Raw genomic sequence first — 15,702 nt, 5'->3', positions numbered from 1 at the left:
AATATTTCAAGAAACGTACAACAGGGCTATCAAAATTATTTTCAAGTTAAAGCACAAAACGTTGTAAAAGAAACAAAGTGAAAAAGCCAGAGAGACTTAATTGAAATAATCATATTTCCTGCTTTAATCAAGTAATATCAGAAATATTTCATGAAATCTACAATAACAGGTCTATCAAAAAGAAGTCTGTGGAGACTAGTAGCTGTCATGAAATGGATACTCTGGATGATCGGACCACCTGTTGAGTCAATAGAGAGAGTCATTATTTATTACAGGAACAGAACATCCCTCACATAGTACGAACTATACTCACATGAGTAGCTCCACAAAACGAATATTCTTGTTCAATCCCTCAATTGCCTTCATTTCCGCCTCAGAAAGGGAGAAGTCGAATATCTGCAGTGTTAAAAACGGATCAATCCCATCACATTTCCTAATATATTTCCTGTTTTTCAAGATGTTCTTTTGCAGGCTATACCCAGCGTAAACTGATGCCATACAAACAAACCTGAAAGTTCTGCTTTATGCGAACAGGGTTGAAGCTCTTTGGGATGACCGCCACTCCTCTCTGCACGTTGAACCTCAAGGCCACCTGGGCTGTGGTCTTGTTATACTTTTTGGCAATTGATACCAATAGCTCATCTTCCATCAGTGGGGGGCATTTTAGGTTTACCCTGTTGAAATGATTGATGATTTATCAAGATTGATGATTTATCAAGACACAGATTTTCACAGTTACATTCCAACTTTATGATGGCTTACGCCTACAGATTACTCAGTTATTGCCAAGAAGACAGTGTCTTCTACTATACACTTGAACAGAATGTGATAAGTATGCATTTTTCTCCCATACCAGGATGCATCTCTAGATGTCCCCAAGGGGCTGTATCCCACCATGACAATATCATTCTGCCGGCAGTACTCAAGCAACTTTGGCTGAGTGAAATAGGGATGGCATTCAACCTGTGTTTAGGAAAAAAGCACAAATAGTGTTTGTTAGTTGCTGAAGACAGACTGAATGCTTCCTTGTGAGTCTTGTTTGCTGTATAAGTCAGCATTTATGTATCAATCCAGTTTTCTGAAGGGCATCGTTACAGCTTTGTGTAATCATATTTTATTTGTTTATTGTAATACTAAATCACTGACTTGGGGCATGTGTCTAATATAATCCAAAGTTAATGTTGTCTTATCATTTGCCTCATTTCCAAAACATAGGTGCAATATTAAGCTATCTTTACCTGGTTTGACACGGGTTTGTGCTTCAGCCCACGTTTGTTAAGGATCAACTCCAGTTGTCGCTTGTTGAAGTTGGATACTCCAAGAGATTTTACTAGCCCAGCATCTTTGCAAGCCTCCAAAGCCTTCCCAATGTGTAAAAAGCGCACAGGCAGACAGCAACAAATAAGACTTTGAACTTTGAACAAATGCCGGTTTTATAGCACACAGCGTACTGCCAAGGATTAGGTTCCTGACCTTGAGCACGTCTATAACTAGCCAGTATTGTCTATCTCTTTCAGCATGTAACATTGAAAGACTTTGTAGACTTCAGTGGAGAGAAAAGACAGCTAATTTTCATCACTAATTATTTAGTTATAGTCAATGTTACCAAATAAGTAAAACCTTCTATTGTTGAATTGACAGTAGACAGTAGTCTCACCTCCCATGTAGCACAGAGATCTGTCTCGTGATAAATGTGCTTCCCATTCTCATCTTTGGGGTAAAATGTATCTCCTGGCTTCAGGAAATAATAATATTCAGTGAGGTGAATGAAGAAAGAACAATGTTATGCTTTAATTAGGTATCTTTTTGATGTGACATTAAATACATATACCTATACCTTGAAGGCTGTGGGCATTTCTACAATATAGAGGTCGACATAATCCAGCTGTAACGTCTTCAAGGTTTTCTCCAAAGCAGGTCGTACCAATTGTGGGGGATGGAATGTGTTCCACAACTGCATAATCAGTGCAGACGAAAAAGGTATTAGTTGTTGCAGTCACTTTGTGGCCATGAAGTTTGTTGTGGACACTCACACAAACAAGCAAACTTTGCAAACCTTTCCACAGTAGAAGATGTCCTCTCTCTTCACAGTTCCATCTGCAATTTTCTCCCTTATTGCTTGTCCCACCTCATGTTCATTGAAATAGACCAAAGCCCCATCAAGGTGTCTGTACCCTGTTTCAATGGCCACTTTGACTGATTCATATGCAATTCCTTTAGGGGTCTATCAAAAACACACCATATGAGTGAATAATATCGCTTAAGAAAAAAAATTAATAAACTTTGAATTGTTTATGTGTCATGCAGGTCAATTATTAGTTTGTGTCTTATAATCAACCTGGCTAAATAATGTGTCTTACCGTGCGGGGATCCCCATAAGTTCCCAGTCCCACCATAGGTATGCTGTTTCCATCACTCAGAGGAATGGAGTGACTCTCAGCTGTCAAGTCCATGCTGATCCAAGTGTGAGTCCAAACTTCCCCAGTGCTGCTGCTTGTGTCTTTATTCAACCCCCGGGCAACATATACCATTTAATAGAAGGTGACACAGTTGATAAGGCTTGTCCTATTGCACTTTAGCACAGCCTAGACTCCTCCCTGGTAGAAAGAACAGCCTCCCACATAAACTGGTAAATAACTGAGAGACTGATAAAACAGTGTCTAATACGCCCACACGTACATAATAAAAGAAAAAAATAAGGAGATTTGATAATTCCCTTTTTAACGTTGGGGCTCGATTGTATCATAGGTTACTGAACATTGGTTGAAAATGTCGAATTTAAAGTTCCCCAGCTCAGAATGTACTTTGGCCTCAACTGGGCGCTGTAGCTTTAAATTGCCGCAGTGCCGTCTGGGTAATATATGGTATGTGTTTTGAGCCATGGTATTGAGCAAAGAACTCACAGATGGTCGCCTTTCCCATGGACATATGAGCTTCAAATACTGTGTATGTAGTGTAATGATAATTCGTAAGTGAGTGTGCGGTGTTATATTTCGCCTGATTAAATAAGAACCCCCAGAAACCGGGGAATTCGTTATTTATTGTCTCTAGCTTATGTGCAATTAAAATAGGCTACGTTGCTAATTTAGCTCCCAAAACGGAAAGAATTACACTTCAACTAAAGCTATTGTCGCAGTTTAATAAACCATTTTGTGGCATGAAATGAGTATGTATTTATTGTTGTAATGCATAATATTAGTATTAATACTGCCTATCTGGCTTGTTAAGTCAGGAAAATTATAGGCTATCTTGTGTTTCCAATCGCAACGCTAACGTTAGATTGATTGGTTGACTGGAAAGATCGGGTCGCAGCAGGAAAAAAATGGATGAAAGTGCCGAAAATGTTGACAACGACGACATTGTCATTATTGTGGAAAACGAGGCAGAAAGTTTGCCAGCCGAGGAGGAGAGGCTGAAGCAGCAAGGCACTTTCGGGCTGATGGACACTTGTCCCATCTGCAAGTTGAGCTTCCACAATAGAGAGCCCAAACTCCTGCCTTGTCTTCACTCTTTCTGCAAGAGATGTCTCCCTGCCCCCTTCCGGAGTGCCGACCCGAGGCGTGACTCGCAAGGACAAGTCGACAGCAACAAACCATGTGAGAATACTGTCTTTATTGATATCTGGTCTCGCAGCAACTCCGATAGAGTCGTGATTATTGTCATAACAAATCACTTTACACTAAGCTAGAACTGAAGCAGGTTGGGTTAGCCAGTGGATAACTTATGTGACATATTCCATCTTTAACGTTAAGTTTAGTAACTTCTTGAACTGTGCAAATCCATGTGTTGGGCTGGATTATGTGGATAATCCAAAATGTCAGGATGTTTTATACTAAATATGTTAATATAATGTGACAATAGTTTGGTGATTCACACTGCAAGAGAACATTAATAATGTGTATATAATGATCAGACAGGCAGAGGCATTCATTGTTCATTAATCATGTAACTAGTTGAGAGCCACCTTCAATAGTGGATCTGGTCTCTTGCTCCAGTGGGTGCCATTCGATGTCCAGTGTGCAGACAGGAATGCTGGGAGATGGACGTGTTGGACAATTTCTTTGTCAAGGACTCTGCTGAGGTGCCAAGCAGCACCGTGGAGAAAACCAGCCAGGTGGGTCATCACTTTCCCATCTTGAGCTGTTCATCTATAAACAGTTTGTTTTTGTGACACCACCATCCCCAGTGGTCTTTTTGCTCAGTCTTCCTTTCATTTGTTCTTTATTTCTGTCTCTGATAGGTGTGCATGAGCTGTGATGACAACACAGAGGCAACAGGTTACTGTGTGGAGTGTGTGGAGTTTCTGTGTGTGACATGTATTGAGGCGCACCAAAGGGTCAAGTTCACCAGGGATCACACCATACGTCAGAAGGAGGAGATGTCTCCAGGTAGTGTGTGTAGTTCTTGGCAGGAAAACAGCATTTTCTCTGTAATTACAAGTTCAGTGTTGCTGTACTGTAGCTGTGCATGCTACATATTGTTCTTAAGTGACAGTTTAAACATAGTTAAATATTGAAATAAGACAATTCTGCAAACAACCTAAGGAGCTCTAGTCTGTAGGCTATACAGCGCATTGCCTTTGCGCTTTTCACCCAGTTACAGAGAAGAGGGATGAATCATAGCCTGAAAAAAATACACAAGGCACAGTTAGCAGCCAGGTTGTTCAACAAGTGAAGAGAGGGACTGGGCCACTATTGGCAGCTGTTACTTCTAAAGTTTTCTCTGCCAGAATTACGAGTAGTGGAGACAAACTGTTCTGGCAAAAGCTGAGCATTTCTCTATGTTCTTATACACCCCCCCCCCCTTTGTCTGTCCCAGAAGCAGTAGGTATTTCCACACAGAAGCCTGTGTTTTGTGACATCCACAAGCAGGAGCCACTGAAGCTGTTTTGTGAGACGTGTGACCGACTTACCTGTCGAGACTGTCAGCTCCTGAAGCACAAGGATCACAAGTAGGCTTTTTTTTTTCTCCAATAGCAATAGGTGTATGCTGCAACTCGCTTATTACAGTGTAGTTGATAATTTAACAAGCCTGTTACACGTTTAACGTTTTTCTTAACAGCTGTAAGCTTTGATCAGAAAAGGATTAAAAAATATTTCAGTCGTTTCATTTAAAGCGCCATTGTCTGTTAGCAAACAAGAATACCCAATGATTCATTTAGGTGGTAGACTCAATTGAACAGGACCAAAAAACAAGAACGTGAAAATTAGCTTTCAGCCATTAATGCCCATATTCTTTGTGCCCAGCTACCAGTTTTTGGAGGATGCATACAAGAACCACAGGCAGTATCTGGAGAACATGACTCAACAGTTGCAGGAGAAAAGAAAGGCCATCGAGGACGTGTCCAGCTGTATCAGCACTGGGTAAAATTATCTTCTACAGCTGTTTCTGTTTATTTCAGATGTAAGCATATTTTTAGGCTTTTTAGGTGTTAGGAAATTTAATTACATTCAAATTCAATAACATGGATCAATGTGAGGTGTCTTAAAATTCATTTTCTGCCATTGATTCTCACAGACTCCAGCATGTTGACGAAAACCGGAAGGCTGTAACGAATGAAATAAAGAAGTCCATCTGTAACTTGATTATGGAGATCAACAGGAAGGGAAAGATTCTCGTCAACCAGCTTGAGGTATGTTGAATCTTCAACATCAATTTAAACTTCAGAGGCACACAGACTCGGGTACAAAAAAAACATGAGAAAATACATTCATGCATCAAGTGACAACAGGAAACCTAGAGTATGTTTAGCCATCGCTAAAACCATCATCAGCTCCCAGTAGTTAAATGAGAAACTAATCATCAGCTGAGCATTTAATAGTATGGTGGTCCACCTGTTAGACCTGGCCTTTGGTCTAAATCTAGGTCCAGAGGGTAGGAGCTCAAATTTTCCATACAGATGATGGAGAGGACACTGTAAAATATCTCCAGCCTAGTTTCTCTTACGGAAGATGTGAAAAAGATCAGGCAGTTTAACACCAATGATCTTACTGGCCTCTTTAACTATATGTTGCAACCTGTTCTTGTCACCCATTGAGAGATTGCCAAATAATAATAATAGAGAAGGTGATGACTGACTCTACCATGGAGCTGAAGAAGAGCGTCATGAGTTTAGCACACACCAAACCAGTTGAGCTTCTGGAGGTGTAGTCGTTGGTGGGCTTTTTTATTTTTACAAATGGCCACTGTGTAGTTATTGAATGCTTGTTATCAATTATATGAACCTTTTCAGTGGTCTGATCTTTAATGACTGTTTGGATTGGTCTTTCTTCTAAAGTCAATCTGCATAGTTGAATTACTTTTCAAAGGCGATTGTGACGTTCAGAATATTTTCTTCTGACAATTCATGCACACATTTACTCCTAGGCTCTGACAAAGGACCATGAGTTGGGTTTGAAAAAGCAGCAAGAAGACGTCAACTCTCTGAGCAGGCACCTAGACCATGTCATCAGCTTTACCAAATGGGCCACAGCCAGCCACAGCGGAACAGCCCTCCTCTACTGCAAGAGACTGGTGAGTGACTCTAACATCTAACAGCAATTTGAATTACTTTACTGTGTAATTGTTGCATGTACTTTATGTTGCTCTAGAGAAAGAAATATTTCTTACAATGATAATTAGACAAAATCCTGCAATACTTTTATAACCTCCGTGAGTCCTTTGAAATGTCCCTGTCTTTTTGTCTTCTAGATCCTTTTTCAGATCCATTACCTGATGAGAGCAAGCTGTAATCCCTCCATCGTCCCTCAGAGTTCTGTTCGCTTTCAGTGTCGCTCTGGTTTCTGGGCCACGAACGTTGACCTCGGTAAGACTGGCACCATCTAAAACTTACAGTATGAGTCAAGCAGCAATGCATGTTCACTCCTGACTGATTGTAGATTAACAAGTGTTCCCTACTGATTTGTAGAAGGCTTAGTGTGTCTTAAAAACCCGTCATCTGCAGGAATAACTGCAAACTACACACTTTATTGTGTTCATTACATTTTTAGCTTATACCTTTATCATTGCCACTGATGCTCATTGTGAATACATGTAGAGAGAGGGTTAGGGTTAACCCTCTTGCTTTATGTTTTAGATAGTTTTGGGAACATACCAAAGGTATAAAACAAGGCTGCCTAATTTCACCTTCACTCTTAGTTGCAGCGGAAATGCACTCAATTCTTATCAAATTCAGATATTGAGTAATTGAGTGTCTATGAGAACCAAATAATTGTAAGTCAGCTGGCAGACAAGACTTTGTTTCTGAAAAGTGTTAAGCAGGTTCCAAAAGCTATTCATATCATAGATTTATTTTCCAAAGCATCTGGCTTACTTGAAAAACTTGGAAAAAGTGTTTATTATTAGCTATACATGGCTGCCATCTTGTGGCAGCGTATGGTATCCCCATTAAAACTACGGTCAAATACTTAGGTGAGTATATTACAAAGAATACTAAATTAAACTTTGAATATATGGAACAAAATGGATGAATGCAAATCAAGGTTGTACAGATTTCTGATCTTTGTCTTTTTGGTGGCATTTCTATAACAAAGATGGAAAGTCTTTGAACGTGCATTTATCCATCTTATTCTCTTTCCATATCTAACAAAGTGGTGGAGACCATCAACAAGTTAAACTTTGACTACATTTGGAAAAGAAAACCTTATTATTTAAAGAAAGAAATATATGAATGGAACCTTAAAGATTAAATGGTTAAGATTCGTTCTAGTAAATAACAACAGCTTTTTACAGACAAGCGCTGAGCAAGATCTCGCTTTTCAGCGTTTTGAACGGGCACTGCACTAGCTGTAAAATAACTTCATCAGCAGCTGAGATTCAAGAAAAGGGAAAGGGAAAAATATTACTGCAGTTTGATGGAGAGAGGCCACTATTGGAACATTTTTTAGCGACATCATCCTATATTTTCATTTTATCCTTATTTGTCAGTGTGCTCTTCAGTCTAGTAAACAAGATAGATTGTTTTTACGTCTCTGTCTTCCAGTGTAATAATCTTCTCTGGCCTAAATAGCATTTTTCCTAATCTTATGTTTTCAGTTTACATAATCGTCTCTTTTTTGTTTTTGTATGTGTAAGTACTTACAGGAGTATCAAGTTCATGAGAGAGTGAAGACACCAGCATGAACTCTTAATGCCACTGCTTAAAAAAAGTACTGTCACTGCTAGAATAGATTTTTTTTATTTGTGCTTGGCTCACTGGCCATTTAAATGAGCTTAGTGTCTCTAAAACCAATAGCTGTCCCCCCAAAAAAGCAGTTAAAGCAAGCACATGCACACAACTGTCCACAGAGGTTAAGAAAATTAGTATAACTTTTGTATAAATGTACTAATCATTAGCTCTCTTAACTCTTTAACACCAAGATTCATTTTTCTATGAAACATTACTGCGGCCAATATTTGTAATTGTTTTTGAACTCAAACTGACTCACCTGTTGATGAAACTGTACCCACCCCTCTCATTTTCTGGTCTCTCTGTGGAAGTAAGCACAGTTCCTCCACTCAAGTTTACCACAACTTGTGTCATCTCAAGCCTCCTGATGAGCAGCTTGTGTAACTTTTGGTTGAGCTAAGTGACTCAAATGAACTTGTGTACTCGATTGTACTTTTGGATGTCCTCAAGGACAGGAATGAAATGTTCTTGGCCAGCAGCAAATGGTTACAAAGTTCTTTATAATTTATCTTCAACCATAAATGACTACTTTTTTATTTGTTTCTTTCTTGTTGATTTTAAAACATTTTCCTAAGTAAAAAGGTGTCATTGTACAGTAGGTCAGATAAAAAACATATACATCCTACCTCCCACTCCTCATTTCTGCTTGAGGTTAGCAGCTTGAGGCTTCATTAGCCACTAGTAGCATAACACACAAGAATCTCTGACTGAGTTGTCAGCAGCCGCGTTGCATTGTGGGTAATGTAGGCACCAGGTTTTGACAAAGAGGAGAATGGACAGTGTGTGGAATAAAGAAAATCTCTGGTTCTGCTGCATCGATTGTCGGGATTTTTTAAAAACTGTCCATTGTGAGTCCAGCGGTGTTATAGGGTAGCGATGCTGAATCAGTGGAGTGGACTTTAAAGCTGAGCTGAAGTGGCAAAAGCATAGCGTAAAGTGACATGGGCGAGTCCTCCTCCCTCAACCAGAGGACTGGGGTACAATTCATGATTACTTTTTAAATCATTTGCTTATTTTCTCCAGGATCTCTGGTAGTAGAAAGGGGCCCAGGCCGGCCGCCCGTCACCAACCACCAGGCAGGTCCCAGACCAGAGGCACCCACTGGAGGTCTCTCAGTGTCAGCAGCTCAGCAACGACAGAGCACGCTGGCTCAGCTCCAGATGCAGGTAAGATTTTCATCACAGTCAGTAGGTTTTACTCTGACAAAATGTGTTAAATCTTTCGTCATACTTTTTGCTCATTGCTTCCATACTGTTAACCATACTAAATACTATGCATTTATTTTTCATTTATTTCATTAGCTGACATCTCATATTCCTCTGTCCAAGGTGGACAAGCTTTCCCAGCAGCCCCACAGGCAGCCCCCTCCTAACTACTGGTCCTGGTACCAAAATGTCAGGCTCCCAGGACCCCCCGGCCCTCCACCCCCTACCAGACCCATCCACGGTGGCTCCTCCCCCTCCCAAGGACCCCCCAACTTGGGACAGCCGGGACGCAGATACGGAAGCTCCCACTCCAACCCGAGAAGCCCCACGTCCTCCATGCTTCACAACACAGGCTTCCCAGCCGCTCAGGTAGGTTAGTGCAGGTAGAGGGACGAGAAGGAATCGGTGTGTGGGGAATGTACAGTATGTTGTGTATGCCAAACATGCACATGGAAAGATTTTGTAGACGTAGAGGCAAATTCCAGAAAGACTGCTCACACTTGTGATAAAAAACATTCCTAGCACTTTGTCTTCAGCCCACTTGAGGGCTTCACTGACGTGAATGTTGTTTCAGTTTTTCTCCTAGAATTTATTGTCGAGAATGTCTTGGACCAAATGTTTCACTTGGAAATAAAAGCAGAAATGGTATTTGTTATTGTAAATGTCTTTGACAATGTCCTTGCCAGCATTTTTAACACCTACTGTTTCCGCTTCAATTGGACAAAGTGACTCAAACTACACTATACTTGATGGTATACTGGCTTTTTTAAAACCTGAACTGTTCTTTCAACTTCATTTTTTTTCTACATCTAGTCTCTGAGAGATCTGATCCATAGCTCCACCTTCCCTCCTAAACCCATGGATGTGTTGCAGGGTACGTCCCGCTACCCACAGCCTCTGTCCGCTGGAGCAGCCACACAGACTTCACTACATCAGGTTGGTGGGAGAGGACAACGGAGCGGGTTTTCAGTCTCACATGAGCATGATTCCAGAGAAAGTCCTATTTGGGCATGTTTTGTGGAACTTTTAGAAAGCATTAATTACACCTTTTTTGTTTTTGTGTCTTAAAGCGGGGCCTAGCAGAGTCTTCCTTCCTGAAGAGGAGTGAGGCTGGTGGATCTGTCCCCTCCATTACCATCTCTATCCCCAAGCCCAGCTTCGCTCCCAGCCTAGCTTCAGCGAGCGCAGACAAAACAAGCACACTTAATCACATATCAGGTCATTATCACTGTTCTGATGTAGCAACAACCCTAAAGATCCTGTCTCTGTGAAAATTCATCTTAAATTAAGCTTTTCATCATGACTTCCAAATCTTAAAAAGTTGTTTTTTCTCTTCTTCTTCTCTCAAGTTCAAGCTAGGCAGAACTCCCCGATGGCCAAACCATCGTCTTCAGACAGAAGCACAGGGTAAGAAAAAACTCTTTTTCACTGGTGCTGCTGTTGATCATAGGCTTCACATTTTCACAGAGACCAAACTTGTAAACTGGGCTGTCAAACTTCCTCATAGTTTTTGGGACTCTAAGTTAAACTACTGTGAAATTTTAACCATATTTATGAATCTTTACACCTTGAAACTCTCACATTGTTCTCATTGTGCGTCTCTTAGCCTGGCCATTTATCTCACTTTGAAACTATTTGTTTTTTTGCACACTTTTTATTTTTGAGGAAGGATTTTTTTTCCATAACGTCTCTGGCACAGATTATGTCTCATATTTTTACTCTATGTTGTTTTGAATCTGTGCTTGTTGTCTAGATAGACGCGTGGGAAAAGCTACTTGCTGCTTTTGATTTGATTAGAAGCCTTTTTGACGCACAACATTGAAATGACTCCAACACGTGTCATGTTTCGACAGCAGTCGTCTTCACCAGACTGACAGTGTAATAACACTGTTTGTAATCAGTCTTCAGTCTTACACTTCACTCCCTTGTCCTAGCCTACAGTATAATCGGTTCCCCCACTATGTCCTTGTGACACTTGTCTGTATGTCTTCACTAAGCTGTGTAACGTGACACGTGACATTCAAGTGATTCAGAGGACAAACTTTAAAAGCATTCTCTGATCTTTCAAACCAATTAATGTAAGCAAGGCCAGTGTATCTTTTAACAATATCATGGTCACAGTCTTCCCTTCTTTTCTCTCTGGCAATCTCTTTGTTGAAGGACAACTTCCTGGAAGCCGAGTTTTGAGCCTCCACCTGCCCCTTCAGCTAAGCGGCGACGAAGGTCGTCCCCCGGGCCCGTTATCGTCATCAAGGATGAACCAGAGGACGAGGATGAAGTTCGTTTTGTAAGAGAGTTACTTTGGTTACGTCCAATGTAATGTCTTAGAAACGTAGCATTTTGTTTCAAAATGTAGCATGTACACGTTTAATATTTTCTTGTTTTTTTAAATGTATTGAAAAGTAATATTTGGTCATATTTCTTTTTAGTTCTAAGTCATTTTCTTTGCCTACAGGTGCAGTCCAGTGTAGGGTCCAGCCTGCCAGACAGCAGCACCGGAGCTCAGTCAAAGCCTCGGCAGCAGCAGAAGGTGCCTGCCCCTGTCCTGGTCCCTGGATCAGTGTCCAAAGAGCAGCGTCCTCAGCCCACAGAGCAGCCGGAGTCTGAAAAGAGTGTGGAGCCGGAGGAAGACCCTAATGAGGACTGGTGCGCTGTCTGTCAAAACGGAGGAGAGCTGCTCTGTTGCGACAAGTGTCCCAAAGTTTTTCATCTGGCCTGCCACATTCCCACCCTGAATGAGTCCCCCAGGTGAGAGACAGATTGTCTCTCAATGATGTGATGAATGTGAATAGATTTGAAGCCATTATTGTGGCTCTACATTTTGATAGATAATAGATTTCATGGTTTCACTCATCAACTTCAGTATGTTGTCGTAACAGAGAGTACAGATCCGATCGTATTCAGCAGTAGTTGGTCCATCCATGCATCTGTCCTTACAGCTTTTCCTGTCCTCTACAGCGGCGAGTGGTTCTGTTCGTTCTGCCGGGACGTCGTCTCTCCTGAGATGGAGTATGACTGTGACAGCAAGGACGACCCTGTCTCTGACGGCTTCCCATGTGTTGATAGGAGGGTACGTTTCTATGCATCATATTCGTCAGTACTTAAGCCTGTTCGTTTTCCAATTGATGTCCACAGTTTCATCAACTGTCTGATCTGATGATCTAATCTCTTTTTTTAAATATGCAGAGATGTGAGAGGTTGCTTCTACGTCTGTTCTGCAATGACTTCAGCACTGACTTTCAGCAGCCTGCTCCTCCATCAGTAAGTTACTGTATTTAGTATTTTGTCAATAAAGTCAATCGCTAGAAAAATAAAACTGAACCAGTCAACATGATGGAAATGTCCTGTTTGTTACTGATAATTGCAGATAGATGAGTAAAATGTTATTTTCCGTGTTTTTATTAATCATAATTGGCTCATATTGAAAGGGTTAAATTTTCACCAGAAACCAATACATTTGTGAAATCGTTCAACCACTTTGGAAAGACATAATGACGTTATTTCATGTAAGATCACATTGAGTTGTAGTCGTGTTTTAGTAGAAAGTAGTTTGACAAAACACAGCTTCTCAGTTGTATTAAGTGCTTAACTTTGACTGTTTTTCTAATATAGGAGACAAGAAGGTACAAAGAGCTGATCAAGACCCCGATGGATTTGTCAATAGTGAAGAGGAAACTGGAGTTGAAGGAGGGTGAATGTTATAGTAGTCCAGAGGAGTTTGTCGTGGACGTCAGGCTCATATTTTTCAACTGTGCAAAGTACTACAAGGTAAACATCAGTTTAAATAAAACATTCCTTAAGCAGTTATCTGAAAAAAACTGAATGATTGTAATATAATAATGTCTTGCCAAAATATATACTTACTATGTGAGATAACACATTTTTTGCTTATTGGCAAATACCACTTTACAATCACTTCCAGGTACTTTCTCAAACCTAAAGTTTCATTTTCTTTCTTTCATTTCTGCGCACTGATCATGCAGGCGACCTCAGAGGTGGGGAGTGCAGGCTTGTACTTGGAGGACTACTTTGAGGAACAGTTGAAACAAATTTACCCAGATAGGGTCTTCCCCGGAGGGAGGGAGGAACAGATGATCCCTCCTTTGGAGGATGAGATAGATGAAGAAGAGGAAGAGATGATGGAGGAAGGCATGGCGCCCGTTGAAGACGACAAAGCACAAAGTCCTGCGGGAGAAGGAATCCCCCCTGTGGAAGAGGACTTGCCTCCTCTGGAGGAAGCGACAGCCCCGGGGGAGGAAAAGAAGCCAGAAACAGAGAAGGCGATCGAATCGAGCGAAAAGGAGACGGACATAAAGGTAGCGGCCGCGGAAGGAGACACGCCTCCTGCAGAGGAGGTGCAGGATGAGAAAACTCCTGTGCAGGAGGTGAAAAGCTCTCCAGCTGCTGAGAGTGAATCAAAAGACGGAGAAGCTCCCAGCTCTCCAAAAGAGGAGAACCCTCAGCTCCCTACAGACAAGACTGCAGATCCACCTGAAACCCAGAAGGAGGCGTCAGCTCCTGCAGACACAGCCAAAGAGGAGGAGGGATAGAAGGAGTACAGAGAGAAACTGTAGAAAAGATGGATGATTTCAGTCTTCCAGAGAAATGGCCCCAGTGGGGACCTACATTTGCTGCAATCAGACATTTTTTGTAACATGTTATATTTGCAATAGGAAAAAAGGGTACTGTTGTACTAAATGGACTTATGTAGTAGCGGTCATGCTGTAGATGCACAACGAAGGGAGTGAATAAACTCCTTTTGTGTTTTTGCTGGACAGAGGTTACAATTTTACTGTAACATAAAAGGTTATTTTCTGTGACAACGACAGTGAAAAGCACACAAAAGATACTCCTTGTTGATAGAATCATGTGTAAGTTATCGTCAGTTTTCTTGCTTATCACTAGTATGTAATAATGCCACGAACTGAAGGCACCAATGCTGCAATTAAAACAGGAAAAAAAAAGATTTTGGATTAGCAATGCATGCAAGAAGTCTTTATCAATAATAATGCCTTTGCTTTTGTGTTTATAGACTTGAGCTCACTTGTACTAGCCGTTTGGCTCATAAACAAATTATGTTTTATTGGAATAGTTTGATTATTATTTGTATTAGTATTGTATTAATGCTATGTATGCAACAAACAGGGCTGCTGTATGTACTGTAGTGTCTGTACAGAAGTGCCGCATCTATCAATGCTACATTGATTTAAACAAGCCCTTGAAAAACCTGGCATTTTGGAAAACTGTGCAGCTTGGTTGTTTGAGAACAAAAATGACATGCCACTGTCCTGGTTTCATTTCTGTGTTGCCAGTTTTAGGCCTCTTATCCCCCAAATCCCAACAATGTTTTATCGCACAGCAGCCTTGTTGGTTTTTATCAGGAGAACAATTCTTCAGACTTTATTGACTTTGCTGTTATCACTCCTAGATAATTCAGAGACATGATTATCACATCCTCATCATCAGCCTCTGACAGCAGCGTGTTTTCCAAATTGTGTCCTTGCCCGTCTGCAGCATGATAACTTTTACATAAGATTAGACCTAAGCCTTATTTAGTCTGTTCCCCTCACTGAAAGTAACGTAGAACATGTGCAATCGTGCCCAGTTGGTTGATGGCATTTAAAACAGAGGCTTCAATGAACTAAACCCTCCTGTATGAACTCAATTCAACAATTCAAGTTAAATAGAGACTGTTTTTCCAATATCATGCTTTTTATTATTTATTGAGAATACATAGGACCTGTAAATGACTTCTACAAACAATGTTGAGCATAAAAAATACCTGCATTTACAATATTTGTAATAAACAGGTTTACATATAGATCTGACTTGTGCTTTGGTCCCACTTTTGTCGTCTTTGTTTACAGCCTGGAGGAGGGGTTCCCAGCCAGGACCTCAACGCCCACTAGGGGTCGCAAGAGGTCACGAGATGATTAAAAAACATTTATGAGACAGAAAGTTTTTATAAAGTTTTTTCCGTCAGTTGTTTTCCATTATGAATTGATAACTTGACATCTTAGTGGTTCTAAAAAAAAATGCAAATCTCAACCAAACCCGTTTCAAAAACCAAAGTATTATGAAATGAAAAAAGATTTTCTTTTATCTTCTTTTATTTTTTTTCCGTATTTTCCTCTCTGACCCAGACAGCTGCCTTCTTTGGACTCACTTGGTGTAAATAAATAAATCCAATTACCGGCCGTGTTTTAGTGATTGAGCAGCCTGTACAGTTAAACACATCTCCCTCCACCCCGCCCTCACCGCCCCCAAATCTCCAACCTCACCAGGCGAGCTCTGTGTCGCCTCTGCTGCCGCTTTGACTGAGATGTTCGC

The 15,702-nt window shown here is 40.9% G+C and overlaps 2 protein-coding genes across 3 annotated transcripts; one reads left to right on the top strand and one right to left on the bottom strand.

The window, feature by feature from the left end:
- Positions 1-195: 195 nt before the first annotated feature.
- LOC139305431 (aldo-keto reductase family 1 member D1-like) lies at positions 196-2,453 on the bottom strand. 2 transcript variants are annotated; one of them, XM_070929397.1, is made up of 9 exons: positions 2,361-2,453; positions 2,057-2,224; positions 1,838-1,954; positions 1,658-1,735; positions 1,239-1,361; positions 854-963; positions 509-674; positions 314-396; positions 196-238 (listed from the first exon to the last, which is right to left on the bottom strand). In XM_070929397.1, exons 1-9 carry the CDS (start codon positions 2,451-2,453, stop codon positions 196-198), a joined length of 981 nt encoding a protein of 326 aa, XP_070785498.1. The 2 variants fall into 2 exon arrangements, with proteins under 2 accessions (XP_070785498.1, XP_070785499.1); XM_070929398.1 differs by lacking the exon at positions 1,239-1,361.
- An 869-nt stretch (positions 2,454-3,322) lies between these two features.
- trim24 (tripartite motif containing 24) lies at positions 3,323-15,148 on the top strand. The gene is made up of 19 exons (XM_070929396.1): positions 3,323-3,596; positions 3,996-4,114; positions 4,241-4,388; positions 4,819-4,951; positions 5,247-5,363; positions 5,518-5,632; positions 6,367-6,513; positions 6,691-6,805; positions 9,191-9,333; positions 9,496-9,741; positions 10,186-10,308; positions 10,443-10,590; positions 10,722-10,779; positions 11,533-11,659; positions 11,828-12,120; positions 12,331-12,442; positions 12,559-12,633; positions 12,985-13,140; positions 13,356-15,148. The coding sequence occupies exons 1-19, from the start codon at positions 3,323-3,325 to the stop codon at positions 13,920-13,922; spliced, it is 3,216 nt and encodes a 1,071-aa protein (XP_070785497.1). The 3' UTR covers positions 13,923-15,148.
- The last annotated feature ends 554 nt before the right edge of the window (positions 15,149-15,702 follow it).

The sequence above is a fragment of the Enoplosus armatus genome, chromosome 22 (assembly GCF_043641665.1).
Source record: "Enoplosus armatus isolate fEnoArm2 chromosome 22, fEnoArm2.hap1, whole genome shotgun sequence".
NCBI lineage: Eukaryota > Metazoa > Chordata > Actinopteri > Centrarchiformes > Enoplosidae > Enoplosus > Enoplosus armatus.
This window is presented reverse-complemented; position numbering and strand designations above follow the sequence as displayed.

Coding starts and splice junctions, on each gene's coding strand:
- LOC139305431 (XM_070929397.1), bottom strand. CDS start 2,453: ATGGACTTGACAGCTGAGAGTCACTCCATTCCTCTGAGTGATGGAAAC. Junction 1,955..2,056: donor ACATCTTCTACTGTGGAAAG/GTTTGCAAAGTT, acceptor CTGATTATGCAG/TTGTGGAACACATTCCATCC. Junction 675..853: donor ACATCTAGAGATGCATCCTG/GTATGGGAGAAA, acceptor TCATTTCAACAG/GGTAAACCTAAAATGCCCCC.
- trim24 (XM_070929396.1), top strand. CDS start 3,323: ATGGATGAAAGTGCCGAAAATGTTGACAACGACGACATTGTCATTATT. Junction 4,952..5,246: donor CTGAAGCACAAGGATCACAA/GTAGGCTTTTTT, acceptor CTTTGTGCCCAG/CTACCAGTTTTTGGAGGATG. Junction 10,309..10,442: donor CACAGACTTCACTACATCAG/GTTGGTGGGAGA, acceptor TGTGTCTTAAAG/CGGGGCCTAGCAGAGTCTTC.